Genomic DNA, 20,322 nt, shown 5'->3' with positions numbered 1-20,322 from the left:
CTTTCTGTGTGTTGGTGGCTATAGCGGGGATGAGAGGGCTGGCAGCCCCCTTTGAATAGTAAGGGATATGAGAAAAACTGTGTCACTTCCATGGCAGGCCTGACTCTGCAACCTGTGTCCTGTTAGTCCCCAGTCACTATGCCCACTATGCTGTGTGTGTGTGCGTGTGCGTGTTACAGCCCCAGGAAGGCCCAGCCCCTGCCCTGGACTGTCGAACCCCAGCAGGAACCCTGGGCTCCCCTACCACAGCCTATACACCGAGACCCGTCCTAGGCCACTGCTGCCCACATTTGCTAGCCTCTGTGGGCTGTGACAGACCCTGGGTTGAACACTCCTGGCAAGTGCCTAGTCACCCAGCTTGCAGGAATGCAGAGCCCAGGTGTGTACCCAGGCATCAGCTGGGTCCCCTCAGCCCTCTGATCTCCCACTTAAAACTGTTTACATGTGGTCCTGGACAAGGAACCCGCGGCTCCTGAATATATTAGGTAGGCACTGTCATTGATCTACGACTCAATTCCTTCTCCCAAACTGGTCAGGGTCTCCATAGCAGCTGGGTTAGTGATGACATTCCAGGGTCCCCTCCATTTCCCCCACCAGGACCAGCAAGGTTCACTAGTGTCACCTTACTGATGGGCCTGTTCTAGAGACTTCTGCATGTAGACATCAGTGTACAACAGCAACCACCTTGACATATGTCTAAGTAATCACAGAATGACATAGCAGGGAAGGTTTTTCACTAGATGGGAAATTGGCAACTCAGAAAAGTCGCTGTAACCTTGGGCATCTTTCAGCTAGGATGCAGCCTGTACAAGGGCTAAGAGGATGATGACGTCTCACCTGCTGACAGTGACAGGCATGCAGATGGCACAGTAAACTGTTGTCATAAAGTCCTGAGGAATGGGCTGCATGTAGAAGGGACACTGTGTGCTGTGGAGGTGCTGCAGGGTGTAAGGATCAGTGTGTGTATGTAAGGGCACTGTGGGGTGTGAGGATCTATGTGGGGGGGGGGGATAAGGGACACTGGGTGTGTGTGAGGAGCAGTGTGTGTGTGTAAGGGACACTGGATGTGTGTAAGGATCAGTGTGTGTGTGTAAGGGACACTGGGTGTATAAGGACACAGTGGGGTGTGAAGAGCACTGTGTATGTAAGAGACACCATGTGGGGAGGGTCCCATGCATGTCTCATGTTTCTGAACAAATACCAGCTTTCCTCCGTACTCAACTGGGGTTAACTCCAGGCATCCTTACACATATACAAAATTTGAATTCTGTACTGTTCCAAAATACATCAATGACATGAACTCCAATACATGATTCTGAAGCAAATGTCACAGCTGAGCGGAGGCAGCTCTGGTCTATGCCCAGCCCACTATGGCTTCCTTCCTGGTGCCATGCCTAACTATATCTCCACCTTTTGGGGGCATCCCTATGTCTAAGACTCCCCTGTACCAAGCCCTCCATGCACCCCTCTTGCTCCCCAAGGCCAAGCCACACACCACGATGGAGGTGATTTCAATATTTCTATGTGACAACCTGTGTATGTGGACACCGCTGACCCTAACACTGGCCACTCTGGTGGACACAGCAGCATGGATGCACAGGGAAATGGCACGGACAGCACAGGATGTGCTTCCTCCCGAGCTTGCCAGGCCCAATGTAGACACACAGCCAATCCCACCCTGCCCGAGGTCTCTGCACCCATAGTTGGGGGCTGAATGCCAAGGCCCAAAGCCAGCCCCATGCCCGGCCCAGAGCTCACCCAGAAAGGACTACTGCAAAGCCCAGTAGAAAGGATTTATTTATAGTCAACAGGTGACACAAGCCTTCCTTTAAATTCCATTTTTTTACAGTAAATAACGCATATTTCCCTCCTTCCCATGCAAGATAGAGGTGTATTAATCTACAACTCTATTTCAATTGTGAAAAAATAAAGTGTCTCCCTTTATAATCAGACTGGTAGCGTGGATATTATCTGTGGTAATGGATGGGGTTGCTCATTCCTGGACTGGTTATTTGGTTAAGTCCTAAAACATCAGGTTGAAAAATCCCTCACCCAGTAAAAATAAATACTGCAACATGAAGGACATGAAAATCTACGGCACCCTTTAAAAACATCTCCAGAGCAGCAGTGTGGGGCTCGTGGGGACCAGCAGGGCTGCGGCTTGAACAGACAAGCCCACTCTACAGCAGGGGCCAAAGCCCTACAGATCACGGGACATGGCCCTGGCCAGCTGCTTGCGACCTCCAAGGAGTCTGCCCACCACAACACATGTGCTCTGATCCTGGGAAGCTCACCATGATTGCAAAACGACTCTGTGTCCAAACAAAATTCAAACAAACAAGAAACCCGATCTCATCTTCAGGACTCAGGATCCTGCCTGGCTCACAGCAGTGGCCACCATTCCTCCAGCATGCCACGGCTGCACTGGACACAGGAGAAGGGATACCAGTCGCTGACGCCAGGCTGCCTGTCACCCTGCAGCCCTCCCCAAGGAACCAGAGACAAGGATGGCAGCGGGGTGCTGCAGCAAGGCCTGCGCTTTATTGTGGGTGATCTGAAGGAACACGGTTGGCCAGCAGGAGCTGGGCCTTGCTCTTGGTCCTGGCCACACAGCCCTCAGCCACCATACATAAATAGGGACAGACTCTGCACAGGTGGCCCCTCCGGCTGTGGAGCAGGAGCCCACTGGTAAGGGGCCTCGTGCCCAGCCTGGCACTGAATCCGTCCCAGTGGTGCCGGCCATGGGCATCTCCATGTTGGCCAGGCAGCTTCAGTCCAGCTCGATGGGGCTGCTGTCATCCTGGCTCTCTTCCCCCTCCTCCTGCTCTGAGGAGCCCATGAGGCTGCTCAGCAAGTTCCCTAGAGGGAGACACCGGCCAGTGATGATTAATGCACAGAGGCAGTGCTGTCCTGGAGGCCTGACCTCCCCAGGGAATCCACTACCCAGGTCACCACATTCAAGTAGGTTGCCTAGACAAGACACACCCAGCCATTTGTCAATACCCAGAAACAGTGCTGTTCTGGAAGTCCCACCTTCGCAGAGGAGCTTGATGCCCAGGTTGCCATGCTTTGTAGGAAAACAGAGCCCAGAGGCCCAGCTGGCTACAGCTCTTGGAGGTCACACTAGGAATGTTCCTGATGACTAGGGATGGGGCAAGACAAACCCCAAACCTCCACCAGCAGAGGAGTCTGGAAGCCATGAAGGAGCAGCTCAAGTCCCATGACTACCAGAGAATCTGCACAGCACGCAAACCAGAGCCTCAAGGCCACATCTGATACCTTACACCCACCTCCTGTGTGCACATCTCAAACGCACAGACTCACACTGACCACGTATCTGTAACCCTAAGAGTCCTCTATCCCTGAGAGTGAGAGACAGTGGGTGGGTGTTATGCAAGGATGTAGATGCTCTTCTGCCTGCATTTCCCTGTGGCCCCTTGGGTTCCCTGGTGGTATTTCTGGGGGAAAGGGGACTTGATGGCTCTAAAACTCTGTGGGATGGACAAGTATATATCCTAACAACCCTGACTGCTACTCCAAACTGAGATATGTACAAATGTTTCCAGAAATGCCAATCCCTCAGCGACGCTCAGGCCCCTGAGGCTCAGACTGGCGACAGTTGAGCCCTGCTTACACTCCACAGGCAGCAGGCTCAAGAGATAAACATCGTAAGAAAAGCTAGGTATGTAGTTAGGCTTACACCAGGATCTCAGCACTTAGGAGGCTGAGGCAGGTGGATCGAAGTGAGCTTAAAGCTAATATGAGTTACAGGTAGTGATCTTTTCTCAAACAAGCACCAACAACAGGTAGGCAGGGTGACAGACTTGGCTTTAATCCCAGCATCCAGGAGACTGAGATAAGATCTCTCTGAGTTCAAGGCCAGTCAGAACTATATAATGAGACCCTGTTTCAAAAAACAAACCATCAACAACAAATAAACTAGAGAAATACTGTCACAGTCTACACCAAGTCACTAGGACACAGCTCGTGCCCAGAGAGCCCATATGGACTTGTTCATGGTCACACCCAGCTGTACTTCCTTCCACTCCACAACACAGGGTGTGTCTTCATACCACGTGCACGGAAGATCCACACTCCAGCAGATAACGGCACATGGTACAGCTCATGCCATGCACAATGACTGTAGAGTCACCCTGCCAGCAGCAGAGCTAGAATTCTGAACGCTGATGTGGGATTTTATTACTTACAACATGAACAAAGACGGGGAGGAGATGCAGGTCAGTAGTAAAAAACTTGTCTCGTGTGTGCAAGACCTCTCTGAGTCTCCATCCAGCACCAGAAAAAGAAAAGTGGACACTTAAAATGCCCAGAGGACCATACTACACTGACCCTGCCCTGCCTTGGTGGGGAGGTGCTCATATCTGGAGTTCAGACCCATCAAGTGGTGCTCAGTGGACAACCTGAGCTGCAGAGGCACAGACTTCAACAATGGGTTGGAAAGGACTGAGGGGGCCACCTGTCCAGGACCAGACCACACAGCTCACCTAGCAAGCCTCCATAGGAGGATGTCTGCTTTGGCGGCACACCGAAGAAGAGCTGTCCAATCCTGTCGAGGTACTGCAAGAAGCAGGGCTGTAGGTCAGCAGATGATGAACCCAACCACAGGGCCCAGCTGGGGCTGCCCGCTCTGCTCCCTCCTCCAAGCTGCTGCCCAGGTGGGGAGCCTCAGCCAAGTGCAAGAGCCTCACCTCGTTGTACATGGGGTCTCTCCGCAGGGACGGCTGATACTGCTCGCACAGCACTGTGAACACAGCCAGCTTGCCACTGCAGTTAAGAATCAAGGATGACTCCCAGTGAGACCTGTGGCGGCACACACACCAGCACCCAGCACCCAGCACCCGCCCAGATCACTCACCCATCCACAGCCAGCAGCAGAAACCAGATGAAATTGAGCAGGGGTTGAACGAAGGGTGGCCCATCCTCAATGGATGGGTGCTTCTGTGTGTACGTTGTAAAGACCACCAGTGCACTGTTCTTGTTTTTCAAACAGAGAAACCTGCATGCGAGAATATCTAATGAGTGAAATCCCACAGGCAGACTCGGCTTTCCACAGATGCCCACAAGTGTCCAATACAACACACAAGACCTCGCCTGACAGTAGCACCCGCGCTATCTGGATGCTTGGTGTCTCCACAGGCCTAACGGGGTGCAGGACACTTGGGAGGCCAGGGTGAGTCCTAGGGGCTGCCTCTCACAGGGCACAGATCCTTCCACACACTGGTGAAGGAATTAAGCCTCAGAAGGAAAACAGCTTTGAAGGTCAACAGAGCTAGAAGATGGGGGTGAGATGGGTACTCACTCCTCAACCATGGCCTCTGCTTTCTCCACATCTGCCTGCATCTGTCATAGGAGCACATGGTGCAGAGGGCTGAGTAGGAAACTGACCCTGATGCTGTGCTGGGCTCTAGGCAGACTTAGCCTCTGCCCAGGATGTTACCCCAGCGGTCCCAAATCCATCAAGAAAAACATGGTCCCCAGCACTTGAGTGGGGAGACAACAGCTGCAGTGCACGCCCAGAGTCAGGCTGGCGAGCTGGAGATGTTACACAGTTCCTTTGTACAAATCACGACAACTGGCCATGGTGCTGTATGTCTGCAGTTCCAGCACTCGGAAGGCTGGAGCAGGACAGCTGCTCTAGGTCTGCGGTCAGCCAGGGCTTTACAGTAAGAACGAACTTGTCTCAAAAGTAAATACAGTGCTCTGGGTCCCCACAGCAGACCCTCCTGCCACCATTCGCACAACAAAGCACTTTTGTGGATGACCATAGGAGAGCACTGTTCCTTGGGAAGGGAGGCTGAGGCCTGAAGACGTAGACGAGATGGCTCAGGAGGTGAGGCGCTTGTCATCAAGCCTGATGATGAGTTCAATCCTAGGACCAATATAGTGGAGGGAGAGGACTCCAACAAGCTCCCTCTCACATTTCCACATGCACATCACAGCATGTGTGTCCCTGTAACTCCCCTCTCTGCACACACTAAGTCAATAAATAAATCTGTAATTTAAAATACCCTGTTTGAAAAACAAGTGCAGTGCCTTCCTGATTTGGGCAGGTGGGGACAAACTTCCCTCCCCGTGCCTCAATCCTCCAGGGCAAACACAAGCTGCATACTCCTAGGCAGGGTGTTTGCAGAGTGCAACCGTGGACACTGTGTTATCTGAAAAGACAGCCTTGGGCCCGAGGTTCTCCCTCCAGCACTGCAGTCTAAGGACAAGGCAGCCTACTCAGGGCTGTCTCTGCTCCAGCTGCACAAAGGCCCCACAAAGTCCTCACGAGCACTTACTGTAGCACAGCCTGGGCCACAAACATGTCCACCTCACTTCTGAAGCCTCGGGCGGTGGAGTACTCAACCAGCATGTTGGCGCAGCCCTCACCATCAGTGGAGTGCAGGAAGTGATACCGAGACTCACAGTAGTTTTGTTCTGTGAAGGGAAAGAATCTGCAGATGGGCACGTGTGAGCACGGGACGCACAGAGCCACCCACTCCTCCCCTCCTTCCCTGGCCCAACCCATTTGCCCTGGGCACACTTGCTGCCTTTTCTAGGCCACTAACCCTGGAACAAGCTGTCTGTCTGCACAGCTGCTCACGCCTGCCGGTTACCAGCTTCCTTGAGCTCAGAGACCCAACAACAAACAGCTCAACGGGCACCCAGCTTCCCTTCTCCCTGTTCTAAGTGTGTGAAACTGCTGGGTCTGCCCAACCCTTGTATGCATGTGAGCTGGGTCCACAGCAAGTTACTTCTTCTGTAACTACTACTAACTACTTAGAGGGCCCTGGCTAAGGAAGGCTCCTTGGCACATAGTAAAGAGCATCAGTGTCTGCTATGTTTAACCCTAAGACCTAACAGCAGAGAATGCTGGGAATCTTGAGTAAGATCAAGGAGCCTGGGATTCTGTCTGCTCCTGGAGTCTTAACAACAGAAAGGAGAAAAGAAGTCTCTCAACACCAACAACTGGGGTCCCCCAGCCCATAACCCACCCACAAAAGCCTTTTCTGCCTAGGACTTTTGGGTATCTGAGAGCAAGAGAGCAAGCAGTAATTAAGGCAGACCCTCATTCCCAGCCTGCCCGAGGTACTCTGGGAAGTGAATAGTAGACTAGCCTGGGCAACTTAGTCTTGAAGCAAGTATTTGGGAGCCCCCAACCCCCTTCCCCAGGTAGCCATGGTCCCTGGGATGGCTGTGGCCTGGGCTCAGTACCTCACCCATTCCCAGGGGACACAGCCACTACAACCTCTCTCAGATGTTGCTGCTGAGTGGATCTGAGAATCCCTGCTGGCAGCCCCATCGTGCAGACTGTTTACAGACCATGCATCAGGCATGTACTGTGTGAAGGCCTGGGCCACAGGTGACAGGCAGCTTGCTCTCAGCCGGAGGACAGAACAGCTCTCAAGAGGAAGGCAGCACTCTGAGGCACACAGTAGGCACACGTGGCACCTGCACTCCTGAGCTCTGGGGCTTGGAGGTTTTCTCTGAGTTTCCCTGAAGATCCTAATCTTTCAGTCTCCAGAGTCCTGACTGTCCTCTGGAGTGAAGGCAGAGTGCAGTGCCCAGGAGGGAGGGAGGAGGAGACACCATAAGCCCATAGGACGTAAGGAAGTCTGTCCCAGCACAGTTGCTATGAGGGGTGTACCTCTGGACAGCTGCTGGACTCTAAGAACTGGGTCAGGTACACCCTCTGATGGCCATGGCTATAGCCAGAGGGGGCACAGCAGCAAGTCTTGCTCACAGAACTAGTCTATACTCAACTTTGGATGACATATACCTCTGCCTCAGACCTGTGGGAAGCCTGATGCACAAAAGAGGGTGTGTGCCACAGGTCACTGTGTACTTCTAAATATGCCTCTTCTCACCCAAGCTCCATTAGGCCCAGCCCACCCATTAGGAGGGCTGTAGCAAGAATGCCACCCTCACAGGGTACAGATCCACACTGTTTCCCGGGAATGCCACTGGGTAGGAGCTGTTCAGGTTCCAGCAGACATTCACCAAGCATGTGTCTTGTGCCCAAGCCAACTCAAGAGCCAAGACCAGGTACAACTGCAATCCACTCCATGGAAAATAATCTAACCAAAGCTCACCCCAAACTGAGATAAACATTAAGAGAACTACAGAGCAGGAAGTCACCAAAGGGATGGGATGTGGGTGCTCACTGAGGAAGGAGGAGTGGGAGGTTATGGGAAGAAGAGCGTGTGACTGACTGGGTTAGACAACCAGGACAGAGATTGGAAAGGAAGCAGCACCACTCCCCAGGGGTCCCTTATGAGCTGTGGAGGGTCCATCCAGGGTCAGTCTACTACCAAAGCAGAAATACTAGACTAGCTGGTTCAAAGACAGGCTGATGTGCTTTCCCCATGGCCTCTCCCAGCTTATCAGCAGGCAAGTACACAGAGGATTCGGCTGCTGGCTGAAGGTAGGGATCCCATGCCTACCTTTCCAAAGCGTTAGGGCCAGCAACTGGTGGAGCCGAGGATGGCCCAGTTTCCCAGACCCTCCACTGGACCACTTCAGGGCTCTGGACACAAAAGCTACTCGCTCAGGGGAGTTTGGATCCATCAAACTGAACACTTTAGCCAGATTTTCTGCAAATGACACAATCAGACCCTTACCAAAGGCACATGTGAGGTGTCCCACGTCAACAAAAATCTAGCCCTCTGTGAAGAGGCTAGAGAGTACTGTATGTAAGACTAGCCTGGGATACAATAGTTAGACCCTGTCTCAGCCCTCCTCAACTACCCCCTCCCATTATATAACTTCAACAAAAGTCCAAACGCCATTAGAGTGATGCTGGGTGTCCCACATGCACTGTAGGTCTGGGGCCTCCTCTGGCTTGCTTGCCCACTGCCCTTCTGACTACGTTGATGTGGGTTGGCCATGCTTGGAGGCAGTTCTGTGGTAGCAGAGGACCAGCAGGAAGGCCACAGGGCAGTTTGCAGGAAGGGCTCTAGCAGCCACATGCTAGCTCAGTGGGATTAGCTGCCAACAGGTCTGTAGTGTATACCCATGGGCTCAGCTGGGCATGGCCAGTGTGAGCACCCCATGACAAAATCAGTCCTGGAGTGCAGAGACCACCCCTGCCCCCCACACCAAGTGGGACTAGAGGCAGTGAAGGGACTCTGGAGAAGATCAGTCACAGAAGCCCATGCTGACAGGCTACTGTACACTGTACCACGCAGTGTGGAGTCCTCACCCAATAGCTCATCAGCTACGTCCACCTCTGCCTTCTCCAGGGATTCAAGGACCAGCATGGACAAATCAGCCGCACTATTCTGCTGCAGAACAATTAACGTACAAAACCACGGTTAGCAACAGGGTCCCCTAGTCCTTTAGAAGAGTTGAGGTAAAGCAGAGGGGCTGCAGGCTCAGCAGATGACAACCTGTAAAAACATAGCTAGGGATTCTGCCTTGCCAATGAAAAATACAGCTGGGTCACTGGCAACTGGCAACCAGAACCAAGCCTAGAGCTCCAGTCACAAAGGTCCCACAGGAACAGCCTATGCCATTGGTGGTCAGAGCCCAGGACAGTTTGATATACTCCACCCTCACCCCCAGGCCTTTCCCCATGGTGGCAGCACTTACCTGGCCATGACTAAAGAAGAGCAATGCTCCTGAGTACATGAGCTCCCGGGCCTCTGCATGTTTGCTTTGAGACATGTATCTGCAAAGAGGGAAGAAGAAAAACCCAGCCATGTACCATACAGATGCCTACAAGGGGTGCTTGCATTGTGTTCTATGTGCCAGCTAGCCCTGCTTGGGTTGCTACAAATGTCAAGGTAAAACTTAACAGAATACTGCTTCTGAGTATGCTGGGTGCTGTAGGCCCTGGCCAGCTACTCTGAACAGCAGATATAGGGAAGGGTCTGAGGATACAGGGCCCTATTAGCAATACACCCACCTGGACATGCAGGGTACCCTCCACCCCAGATTCAACAAATAACCCAGGGAGAAGCCAGAGCAGACTAAAATGTAACTTCCATGATGGGACAGGGAAGATGGGCACTGTCTACCTCAAAAGAGAAGGACTGATTTGCATGTAGGGGACAACTGAGGATAGATCCCTGAAGAGAACGACAATAAAGCAACTCTACCAACTTCAGTCGTCACCCTCCACACAACCTGTGTACAGGCCCAGGTGTGGACGCCCTCACCCTTATTTATACTCAGCAGGTATGATGAGTATCCCATCATCACCCAAGAACACAGCCAAGGCTCCATGGACAAATCTAGAGTTTAAAATGACTATACAAAAGCATTAATAGTACAGGCAACACTCAAATCAAGTCTGGGGGTATGATGTGACATCACCTGAATAGATGTCTCTTAGGGGTGTATCCAACCTCCAGATACCCTCAGTGAGGCACAGGTACCCAAACACCTTGTAGCTGCAGTGACAGTAAAGCCAGCATATGAAAGGCAACACTGTTAAGATGGAAGTCACCTGTCACTGACCACCCTTGGGTCTTGTTAGCACCACTAGAGGCAGTGGCCCCATAGAGTTACCAGGCATTCTGGGGTCCCATCACTAGCCTGGCAGATAACTTTACTGCTGTGTAGTTATTCTTTCCAAATTGTAGTAATCCCTCCTGGAGGGAGCGCCTTAGCCCTAGAGACGTAAACATACACGGCGTAGTCAGGCCCTGAAACTTAACAAACTTCACATAGCCTCTCCCCAAGGCTTTATGAACAGTAACAATTGGTGGGGAGAATGGACCCACCCACAAGCTGAAAGCTGTGCAGGGAACGCCAATGATGCAGCTATCTTTGAGTCATCCACTGTTCTGTAAGCCCTATGAGCTCAAAGGCTTAGTAAGCCGGCTGTGGGTTCAATCATTTCTTTGGTCTGCTGGTAGTGAATAGATATTTGTTCATGTCTCTGCAGGAAGAGTCACACCACACAACTGGTGACCTGTATAAGGATGGACTATCGACGAGACAATACATTATGTTTTCCTTTCCCCGTGTGGGATGGAATGGAGTACCTCCTTGTTGGAGTGGTGGGTGCATGCTCCAGGCCATGGGTGACAAGACATGCAACCAAGGCCAAGCTCTCTGAAAGCAGACCATTCCTAGGCAGAACCAACAGGTGGCCATCTTCCTGTACTTGGTATTGGATGTCATGGGCATGTTACCCAAGCCACTGATGGACTAGAGACTTTACCTCAGTCCTTGAATGTAGCACATAAGGTAACAAGTTGCACTATCAGGTACATAGCTTTTGTTGTGGGAAAAGACACACAATGTTTCCCATTACATTACCCCTGGCAGGAAAAGCAGACAAAAGTTAGGATGAGAGTGAGACCCAAAAACTTGACTGGGAAGAAAGATTGGGGAAGAAGAGAACATGGTAGAAATTACAGAAGAGACCTCACAAGTCCAACCTTTAAAAGGGAAAAGTTCATGATTCAACAAGCAGACAAGCCAAGATGTAGGGCCCATGGGTCTACTCCTGCTCCCGGGGTTCATCTTGAGGACAGTTTCTGGTCAGCCAGCTAAAACATTCTGTTTGTTCCTGTGCCCCCTCTGCCGCCTGGTGATTAGCTGTAGGACACTGTTTACTCCATCTTGGGTGTGGCAATTTCCTGGGAATTCCTTGTGCAGCTGCTAGGTATTTAAGGATTTTCCGAAGGTTGAATCTCCTTTTGAATGACCCAGGTCTCTTGTGTGTTCTTTCAATCTCCAGGACCTTGCCCGGCTCACATATGGTACAGTGGCGCGCGAACTGTACCGAGAGGGTAACGCAGAATCAGGTGATACACAAAGAAACTACAAGGGAGCACTTAGCATCTGAACTGCTTGATGGGGAAAGACTTAAACACATAGTCAAAAGGCCTGTCACATCTACTGCTGCACTGCTCTAGAGGCTGCAGAACACAGCGAGCAATGGGATCAATCTGAATGCACTGCAAGTGTAGAAAATAGGTAAAATAATTATTTGCCACTCCTTGAGACAAAGATCGCACAAACTTAGGTGACAGGAGAGAAATCAGCCCTGGTGTACTGGCTTCTAAAGCTTCGAGGGCCGCCTGGTTATTGCTGGCTGAGGTCCCCGTGAATATCAGGGAATGAAAGAGAGCAGAGGAAAGATAGGCATCACTAAGGACACTGCACACGAGAGAAATACTACCCAATGCTCAGTTCACTAAGTCAGACAGAAGTGTGTTCACCGAAGAGTCAAGACCAAGGTTGATTGAGCAGGGACCATGGACTGGGATGGGCTTTGCTAGCTCCATGGTGAGACGTGATCTTCATGGCGTAGGAAAAGCTCTAGCATATCTGAATGACTGACATGTAAACCAGATCCAGAAAACAGCAAAGGGGAGAGCAGTGATGATGAAAGAAAGAAAGAAAGAAAAAAAGAAAGAAAGAAAGAAAGAAGGGAGGGAGGGAGGGAGGGAGGGAGGGAGGGAGGGAGGGAGGGAGGGAGGGAGGTGCCCAGGCCACTCAATGGCAAATGTGGCAAGATCTGTGTTAAATTGGGATTCCAGGAAAAATATAGCAAGCAAAAACATTAACAGAGTCAAGTGCTGTGCTCACGAGCTTCTCAAAAGCTTTAAAACCTGAGCAACAATCCACAAACATCATTGTAAAAACAGTACAATAACAGAGTGGGCAGTTACTGCCCCAGCACAAAGCACACTGGGAATAAAGACTGCTCAGACTGGGGCTCCTTTCAACAGTAGTGGTCTGGAAGTAACTTAGAGTACCTGTCAAAACTGAGGAACCAGGTCCAGAGGTAAGCCAGGAGTTTCTGCCTCTCTTGGGCGGGAGCCAAGGCAAGCAGTAAGCCTGCCCAGCAGAACACCAGGAACAAAGAAGTACAGCAGTCCTGGGGCAGCAGCAACCCAGGATGACATTAATGGTTCATGGAAAATGCCTGTGGCTTCTGGAGGCCAGATAGGGTGCTGTCCCCCAACCATGGTACTGGACTATTGTCTCCAACATTTCTCTTGTGACAGAACAACTTCCCTGCTGGTCCAGGCTTGCTACTAACTCTTTTTTAGGATCTTCGTAGCTGCTCAAGACCATGGACACTTATTTGGAAGAGTTAACTGTGCACCTCCAGAACGCTAACCCTTGCAGATGTGTAAAAGCATGTAGAACAGGAGATAAGAGAAATTAAGGAGTTTAAACAAAGACAGCCTGACTGGATGAGAAAGGTACTCTCAGAAACAGTAAGGGCGCTGGGTGAAAACTGCACTGCCAGGTGTGAACTGCCTCTGTTAAATCGTTGGCCAGGGAGACCCCAAAACAATAAAGGCTACATTCTAGAACCAGATGCTGAGTCCCTACTGTTAAAGATGCCACATGCTTTGGCTGCAGGACATGTAGGAATAAGGCCTAGATCTCAACTAAAGTTCCCTCCCCACTCACAGACTTTTTGTAGTGCCAGGAAGCACTGAGGCTGGTGGGGGATAACTGTTACTGTCTGAAAGGCTATGGACCCTTCAGACTACAGTACCAACATGCCAGGGAAGATGGGCAAAAGTCCACAGCCAACAAGGCCACAGGTCCCGAGGGAAGATGACTGCTATTGCTTTGTTAAGTGGGTAGACTGTGCAGGTCAAATTAAATATTTGTATTTTCCTCACCGATTACTGCTGCTGCCCCTCAACTGGTCAGGGAGGGAAGTTTCTTTTTTGCAATGGGGGTTTAGTTTAGAGCCTCATAACAGATCAAGTTTCTCAGACGGACTGTTGTGGCACAGTGGTACAACATTCAACCACAAATGAAGAAAAATCACCCTAAGCCTCAGCAAGCACTGCTGAAGAGGGGGATGAGAAACTCTTACTCAGGAAGTAAAGAAGCATCACAAGTATCAATAAGTCTGCAACTTCCAAGATGCACAAAGCGGCAGAAACAGTAAGAACCGCTAGATAAATAAGATATATTCACCAGCTAAGCGGCCTGCAGATCCAGCTGGAAATCCAGGAATACATTCACTGCTCATACTGGGGTGGTCTTTCCAATGATGCTGCTGACTTTGGGTCATCCATGCTCCTCTTAGTATCCCCTCATCCACACTCTTGTTAAGTAACCCCAATAAACTCACTGGTTCACTAAGCTAGACTTGAAAAAATGTCTGTTGGTGCCCTACTGGGTGAAGAGATGCTTGTTCAAATGCTGTGCTCATAGGCAAACAACCTCATGTTGCTATCAGCATGAACAGAGACTACACAGGTACTGTTTTACTGGTTTAGGGTGGCTTGTGCAGGACACCAGACTCCCAAGTCCTTCTGTCTAAGGCTTAGCAAGAGAAACACTCACTGAAACCAAAGGAAGTGTCCTTCAATGACACACCAAATTCCCGAGATCTCAATCTCCCACTGACCATGTCCTACCTTACTGGAATTACTTGCTGGCAAGTCAAGGGAAGATTGTAAAGATAAAAGTCCCAGGCAACAATTAAAACAAATTTCTCATCACAAAATTCCTGGAGTGGATTGGGGGTGTGTGGGGGTGTTCCTTCTGGGTGACTATGCAGGCTGGGTGCCCCAAGGCCATGGGACAGATGAGGGTAGTCAGCCTTCCTTGACACTCAGCTCCAGGCACAAGGCCCCGTGTGACACTCAAAATCACCCTCTATACACAGAGGTAGCTTTGCGCAGCAGGGAACAAGCTCTGTCAGCACCAAGGAGACTCACAGAAGCCATCTAACCCACAAAGGAAGGTCTGTGCCAGGACTCCAGCTGATTCTGCTCTTACAGGCTGAACACACTTAGTCACATATCACCCCAGCACTGTGTGTGTGTGTGTGTGTGTGTGTGTGTGTGTCTAAGGACAGAGCTCAGCAGAGTGCTTGCTTGGCATGCATGGAGGTCCAAGTTGCATTTCCAGCACTGCAAAAACTGGGTATGGCTGTACATACCTGTATCGTGGCACTTAGGAGGTAGAGGCAGGAAGAGCAGAAGTTCAAGATCATCTTTGGTTATGAGTTCGAGGCTAGCCTGACTACACGATTCATGTAGTACTGGTTAAAGAGAAGAAATTGGAGCTGGATAGAAGCTGGCCCATGAGCTAGGGAAATGGCTCAATGAGCTAACTGCATGCTAAGCAAGTGTGAAGACCCGAGTTCATGTCTCCAGCACCCACATAAAATCTGTATGTGGGGGCTAAAGAAATGGCTTGGATTAAGAGCACTGGCTGCTTTTCCAGAGGACCCGGGTTTGATCTCCAGCATCAAATGTCAGCTCAGAGCCACCTGTAACTCCAATTCCAGGGGACCTCACACCCTCTTCTGGCCTCTGTAAGCACCAGGCACACATGTGGTACAAACACTCATTCAGACAAAACACCTATACACAAAAGAAACACACACACACACACACACACCACCACTACCACCACCAACAAAAACCCTGATGTGGCTATGTGTACTTGTAACCCCAGTGCTGGGGTTGCTCCATGTCAGTCCAGCTGCAATAGTGAGTGCTAGGTTCAATGACAGACTCTGTCTCAAAGAAAAAAAATGTTGAAAGCAACTGATGAAGTAACCCAAAGTGGACCTTTGGCCTTCAAATGTGCAATCACACAAACGCACACCAAACAATACAAAAGGAGGGATAAGGCGCTCATCTAACATGCTCACCCGCACACATGTCCATGACTTGGTGGCCTCAGACCCAAGGGTGTGTTGTGCATAACATGCACTGGAGGGTTTCTTATTAAACATTTCTTTATGTGACTTTGGCAAATACGGTTACGGGCTATAAGAATTCAAGCAGGTCCCAGAAGAGCCTGTTGAGGAGCACTTTCCTCCCAGATTCCATCCTGCAAGGAAGCTAGCTCCTTAACACACAGGATGCCAAAAGAAGGTGAAAAAACAGGATCATCTCAGGGAGATGAAGCTTCCCAACCTGCAGGAAGCTCCTCAAACTCAGGAAGAAAACAACTCCATAGCTTCAGGAAGACTAAAGCCCACCGGCTTTACTGGGCCCAAGAATCACAAGCTGCAAGGCATGCTGAAACTCTTGGACAAACCCAGCTACTTGAAAGCTGCCTGTGAGGCTCAGACCAACTGACCTGGAAAGGGAATTCTCCAACCTGGTGAACTGGCTACAGGCTGTGCAGTGTGCTCCACGTTTCCAGCTTTTGTCAGCTGTCACCCATGCTGGGGTGAGCTTTGGTGATTCAGCTGTCTTTGAATCATTTCTGCTCCTGTAAGTAACCCCTCACCCATATTCATGTAAGCAACCCTAATAGAGCTCATTGGTTCACCAAGTTGGACTTTGGTGGTATCTGTACTTTTGTCTGTCATTCCCTATCTGTGATGTTCATGTCTCCCCAGGAATACTATTACACTATCACTTTGTAGGACAGGAAGTAGAAAATAGTGGGGGACTGGGTAGGCTGAAAGCAGAAAGGCTCCTCACCCAAAGCAACCAACACTGGGGCCCTGGAGGATGCATGGTGGTGCTATTATGCCAGGAAAGTCAAACAGCTTCTAACTTTCTGAGATACCAACATTCCTCATTCCTGGGGGACACATCTGGAGAGACAAGGTAGCCTGCCACAACAGGACCATGGCTAGGTCAGGGGGCACTGAGGTCTCCGAAGCCAAATTTCTATAGACTGTTTGGCTCTCCAACTCCCACAAAGGCTATGAGTGGTGAGGTTAAAATGGGGTTGTGACACATTCAAAGGACAGAATATGCTATAAATGTGGATCACTCAGAATACTTTGTTGAGAGAACTAGAAAGCCACACAGATGGAGAGCCTCTCAACCACTGTACAGAACCAGAAACCAAGTAAAAATAACTGTGCTGAATAACAAACAAGCTGCCTGGAAATACTAGCAGGAGAGGGAAGCAGGGGTCATGGCCATGGGCATCTTTAGCATCACCATCTTCGAGTTTTCAAAGTAAAAAATTTAAGCAAATACTCACTTTAAATACTAAAACCAGGACTGCTGAGATGGCTTAGCTTAGCAGGTAAGTGTGGCTGCCACCAAGACTGACCCTCAAGGGGACAGCTGACTCCTGCAAGGTGTCCTGACATATTTACATGTGTATGTAACAACACATAGATTTATAAACCAGTGCCTTTGAGCATTATGTCGTCTCTGGTAGTCCTACCCCATGGAACAATCCTGAGCCTATGTGGAGCACCACAAGAACCCCTGGGTCCCCCGTTTTCCTCATACTCAAGTGGTTCAGGGAAGCTGAGGCCCAGTTAAGTACTGTTTGGTTTTTTTTTTTTAAAGATTTATTACGTATACAGCATCCTGCCTCCATGTATGCCTGCACACCAGAAGAGGGCGCCAGATCTCATTACAGATGGTTGTGAGCCACCATGAGGTTGCTAGGAATTGAACTCAGGACCTCTGGAAGAGCAGCAGTCAGTACTCTTAACCACTGAGCCATCTCTCCAGCCCCCTAGTTAAGTTCTGTAACGAGTACTGGGCCCCAGTGGAATGCTGTGTCCCTGGACCACTACCCTCCAGTCCTCTTGATGGCTGGTTCCTTGTAAACTGATAGCATGTGGCCTCAAACAATGAAGAGGCAGAACTTGCCCATCACCATCCCTAGTTCACCTTGACCAAGGGAACTCTTTCTGGTCACATAACACTAAGTTAACAAGAATGTTCTCAGTCACAGTGGGTAGGGCTGGTTTAAAACAAGAACAAGTTTATTCTGGAAGATCCACTTTTGTTGATTAATCAAAAAATGGTACCGGATGGTGGCCCACACCTTTTCTTTTCTTTGTTAGGTAAATTGGTATCTTGCCTACATGTATGTCTGTGTAAGAGTGTCAGATCCCTTGTAACTGAGTTACACAGTTGTGAGCACTCGTGTGGCTGATAAGAATCGAACCGGGGTCCACTGGAAGGGCAGCCACTACTCTACACCACTGAGTCATCTCTCCAGGCCTTTAATCCCAGCCCAGCACTTGGAAGGCAGAGGCAGGCAGTTCTCTTGAGTTCTGAGTTCGAGGCAATCCTGGTCTACAGAGCAAGTTCCTGGACAATCAGAAAGCCTGTCTTCAAAAACCAAAAAAAAGGTAAGACACCAGGATGTATTCCAAATGTTTCAGAAGTATAGCAGTGATTGGCCTGCTCCATAGAGGAACTCCTGCAATCCAGAGCTGTGTCTGTTCCTTTGTTCTCAAGAACTGCTTGTGGGCCAGTTGGCTGATCCTGGTCAGTGACACAGCTCAACTCAGAGAAAAATAACCATTCAGCTGGCCTGATGACATAGGCCTGTCATCCCAGCTACTTAAGAAGCTGAGCCTGGAGGATCAACAATTCTAGGCCTGCTTGGGCTACAGAGTTGAAGGCACACTGCCTCAAAATTCTAAGTTAAAAAAGGGCTGTAGTGTATCTCAAAGGTAGAGCCCTTGCCTAACATGAGAGATGTCCTGAGTTCCATCTCCAGCAGCACAAAAAAACATTAAAAACTAAAACCAGTTAGTGTATCAATCATTAGGTAGTCACTTCTACATGTAAAACTTAATTTTTTTTCCCCGAGACAGGGTTTCTCTGTATAATAGCCTTGACTATTTGTAGACCAGTTAGACCAGGCTGGCCTGGAACTCAGAGAGCTGCCTGCCTCTTCTGTGATTAAATGCATGGGCACAGTGCCTGGCTATAGATTTTTAACTAAATGATAAAGCAAGTACCTTCCCAATATAATTAGAGTTTTAAAAAAAAGGCACTCTGGACACTGTGATGAAACCAGATATAGCCAGACTGGTTAGTATTTATAGCATCCGGTTTAGTACACAGAAAATTCCCCAACAAGGCTGCCCCGTAGATAACCGGCAATTAGAACAAGGATGAATATCTTTGTTAAGCTGATAGTCGGTGACTAAAGCCCCTGCTCCTAATCCAGGCCACCCAGCAGATAAATCAAATGGCAAGTCTTGGAAACCAAGGATGCCAGGGCTCACCCCTCACCTGCCAAGGTACTGGACGGAGCAGTGTTATGGAAGGAAATACTGCAGGGCTGGTCTCTTTGATGGCTTGGTAACTCCCACATGTGGCCTTGATCACGTGTCCTCTACCAGGCTCACTCTGGGCATGTGGGGAGAAAGTGGGAACTGTCCTCAAATGTAAACAAGCATGAGCACTAATATGAGTCTTCAGCCCTGCACAGGGCTTCAGAGCAGTGAGGCCACTGTGGAAGGTGTCACACGCTGTCATGGCAGCTTCGTCAAGCCCATAGAAAACACCATGCCAGGATCAAGCTGGAGGGGGGGATGACTGTGGGAGGAGTCCCACAGTGCACGGGGACCCTAGGTGAGAGGGATGGGTAGCTGGAAAATGTGTAATTGGCATTGTACCGCTATGCAGACATAATAATGAGCACTTTCCACTCCTTTTATAGACCTAAAACTATCCTAAAACAAACAAAGCCGACTGAAACAAAAAGTAGGTCTGAGGGGCGCAGAGGCTAAACCCCACACCACGAACGCGGCACAGGAATGAAGGTCGAAGAGGGGATTATCAACAGGCAGAGGCACACGGGCAGGAACCTGGAATCAACCCTGCAGATGGCCTCGGGCTGGCCCACGATGTCTGCCTATGACCACACTTAAGCCGGTTGTGCCACTCCAGTCACTGGCCATAGACAGGAGGACCAGGAGAAACTAGCCTGAGAACAGGACCTGATTACCGACGGGAGGCTCCACACAAGGGGAGGCCAGGCGAGAAAGAGGGTGGGCTAGGAAGAAGGAATGGCGGGAAGAGAGGCCTATAAGAAGGGAGGAGGCCTGAGAGAAGAGTAGAGAGGCCCGGGGAAGGGGAGGCCAGAGAAGTTGGCGGGGGAAGGACACCTGGGAAGGGGAAGGAAGGACGGGGAAAAGGACTGCGCAACTAGGAAGGTAGGGACCCTGAGAAGCGAGGCCGAGAGAGGAGGAGGGGAAAGCCAGGTAGGGAAGAGGAGGCCCTGCCGAGTAGTCCAAGCCCGCCGCCCCCGCTCCGACCCGCGACAGGCAGCCGCGCGAGCCAATGAGGATGCGGGGCGCCACAGACCAGCCAATGAGCAGCAGCGGAGGCGGGGCCTCGGCGCCAAGCCACCGCCCGCACCCACCTGAAGAAGAGGGTCCGGTACATCTGGTGCGCCTCGTAGTAGTCGCCCTTCTCGACGCTGGCACGCAGCTTGCCCTCCACGCGCTGGACGCCACCGCGGTTGCGGGCGCCGTTGCGGGCACCCTCCTGCTCTGCCATCGCCGCCGCCGCTGCCGCCGCCGCCGCCATGGGCCGGCGCTCCGCGCAGAGCTGACGCTGTCGCAGGCGCGGTCGGCGGCGCCTCCCGGCTTCCGTCCCTGCGGCCACCGCACGCCCTCTACGGTGGCCGCGAGGAGCCTCG

At 50.7% G+C, this 20,322-nt stretch overlaps 1 protein-coding gene across 3 annotated transcripts; it reads right to left on the bottom strand.

Annotated features, from left to right (window-relative positions):
• Positions 1 to 2,508: 2,508 nt before the first annotated feature.
• On the bottom strand, positions 2,509 to 20,271 carry Get4 (guided entry of tail-anchored proteins factor 4). Of its 3 annotated transcripts, none has more exons than XM_038345299.2 (9): positions 20,044 to 20,271; positions 9,595 to 9,673; positions 9,206 to 9,287; positions 8,448 to 8,597; positions 6,303 to 6,441; positions 4,877 to 5,017; positions 4,710 to 4,785; positions 4,506 to 4,578; positions 2,509 to 2,859 (listed from the first exon to the last, which is right to left on the bottom strand). In XM_038345299.2, exons 1-9 carry the CDS (start codon positions 20,208 to 20,210, stop codon positions 2,771 to 2,773), a joined length of 996 nt encoding a protein of 331 aa, XP_038201227.1. In that variant the 5' UTR covers positions 20,211 to 20,271; the 3' UTR covers positions 2,509 to 2,770. The 3 variants fall into 3 exon arrangements, with proteins under 3 accessions (XP_038201227.1, XP_038201228.1, XP_038201229.1); XM_038345300.2 differs by having other exon boundaries at positions 9,206 to 9,284; XM_038345301.2 differs by lacking the exon at positions 20,044 to 20,271 and adding an exon at positions 18,909 to 18,928.
• Positions 20,272 to 20,322: the final 51 nt, after the last annotated feature.

The sequence above is a fragment of the Arvicola amphibius genome, chromosome 10 (assembly GCF_903992535.2).
Source record: "Arvicola amphibius chromosome 10, mArvAmp1.2, whole genome shotgun sequence".
NCBI lineage: Eukaryota > Metazoa > Chordata > Mammalia > Rodentia > Cricetidae > Arvicola > Arvicola amphibius.
The sequence above is the reverse complement of the archived record's forward strand: the minus strand, read 5'-3'. Positions and strand labels throughout refer to the sequence as shown.

Bases quoted from the DNA above. Each gene is read 5' to 3' on its own strand.
- Get4 (XM_038345299.2), bottom strand. From the start codon at position 20,210: ATGGCGGCGGCGGCGGCAGCGGCGGCGGCGATGGCAGAGCAGGAGGGT. The intron at 9,288-9,594 runs GTAAGTGCTGCC...ATTGTTCTGCAG, and splicing joins TCTTCTTTAGTCATGGCCAG to CAGAATAGTGCGGCTGATTT. The intron at 5,018-6,302 runs GTAAGTGCTCGT...TCTCGCATGCAG, and splicing joins GTGGCCCAGGCTGTGCTACA to GTTTCTCTGTTTGAAAAACA.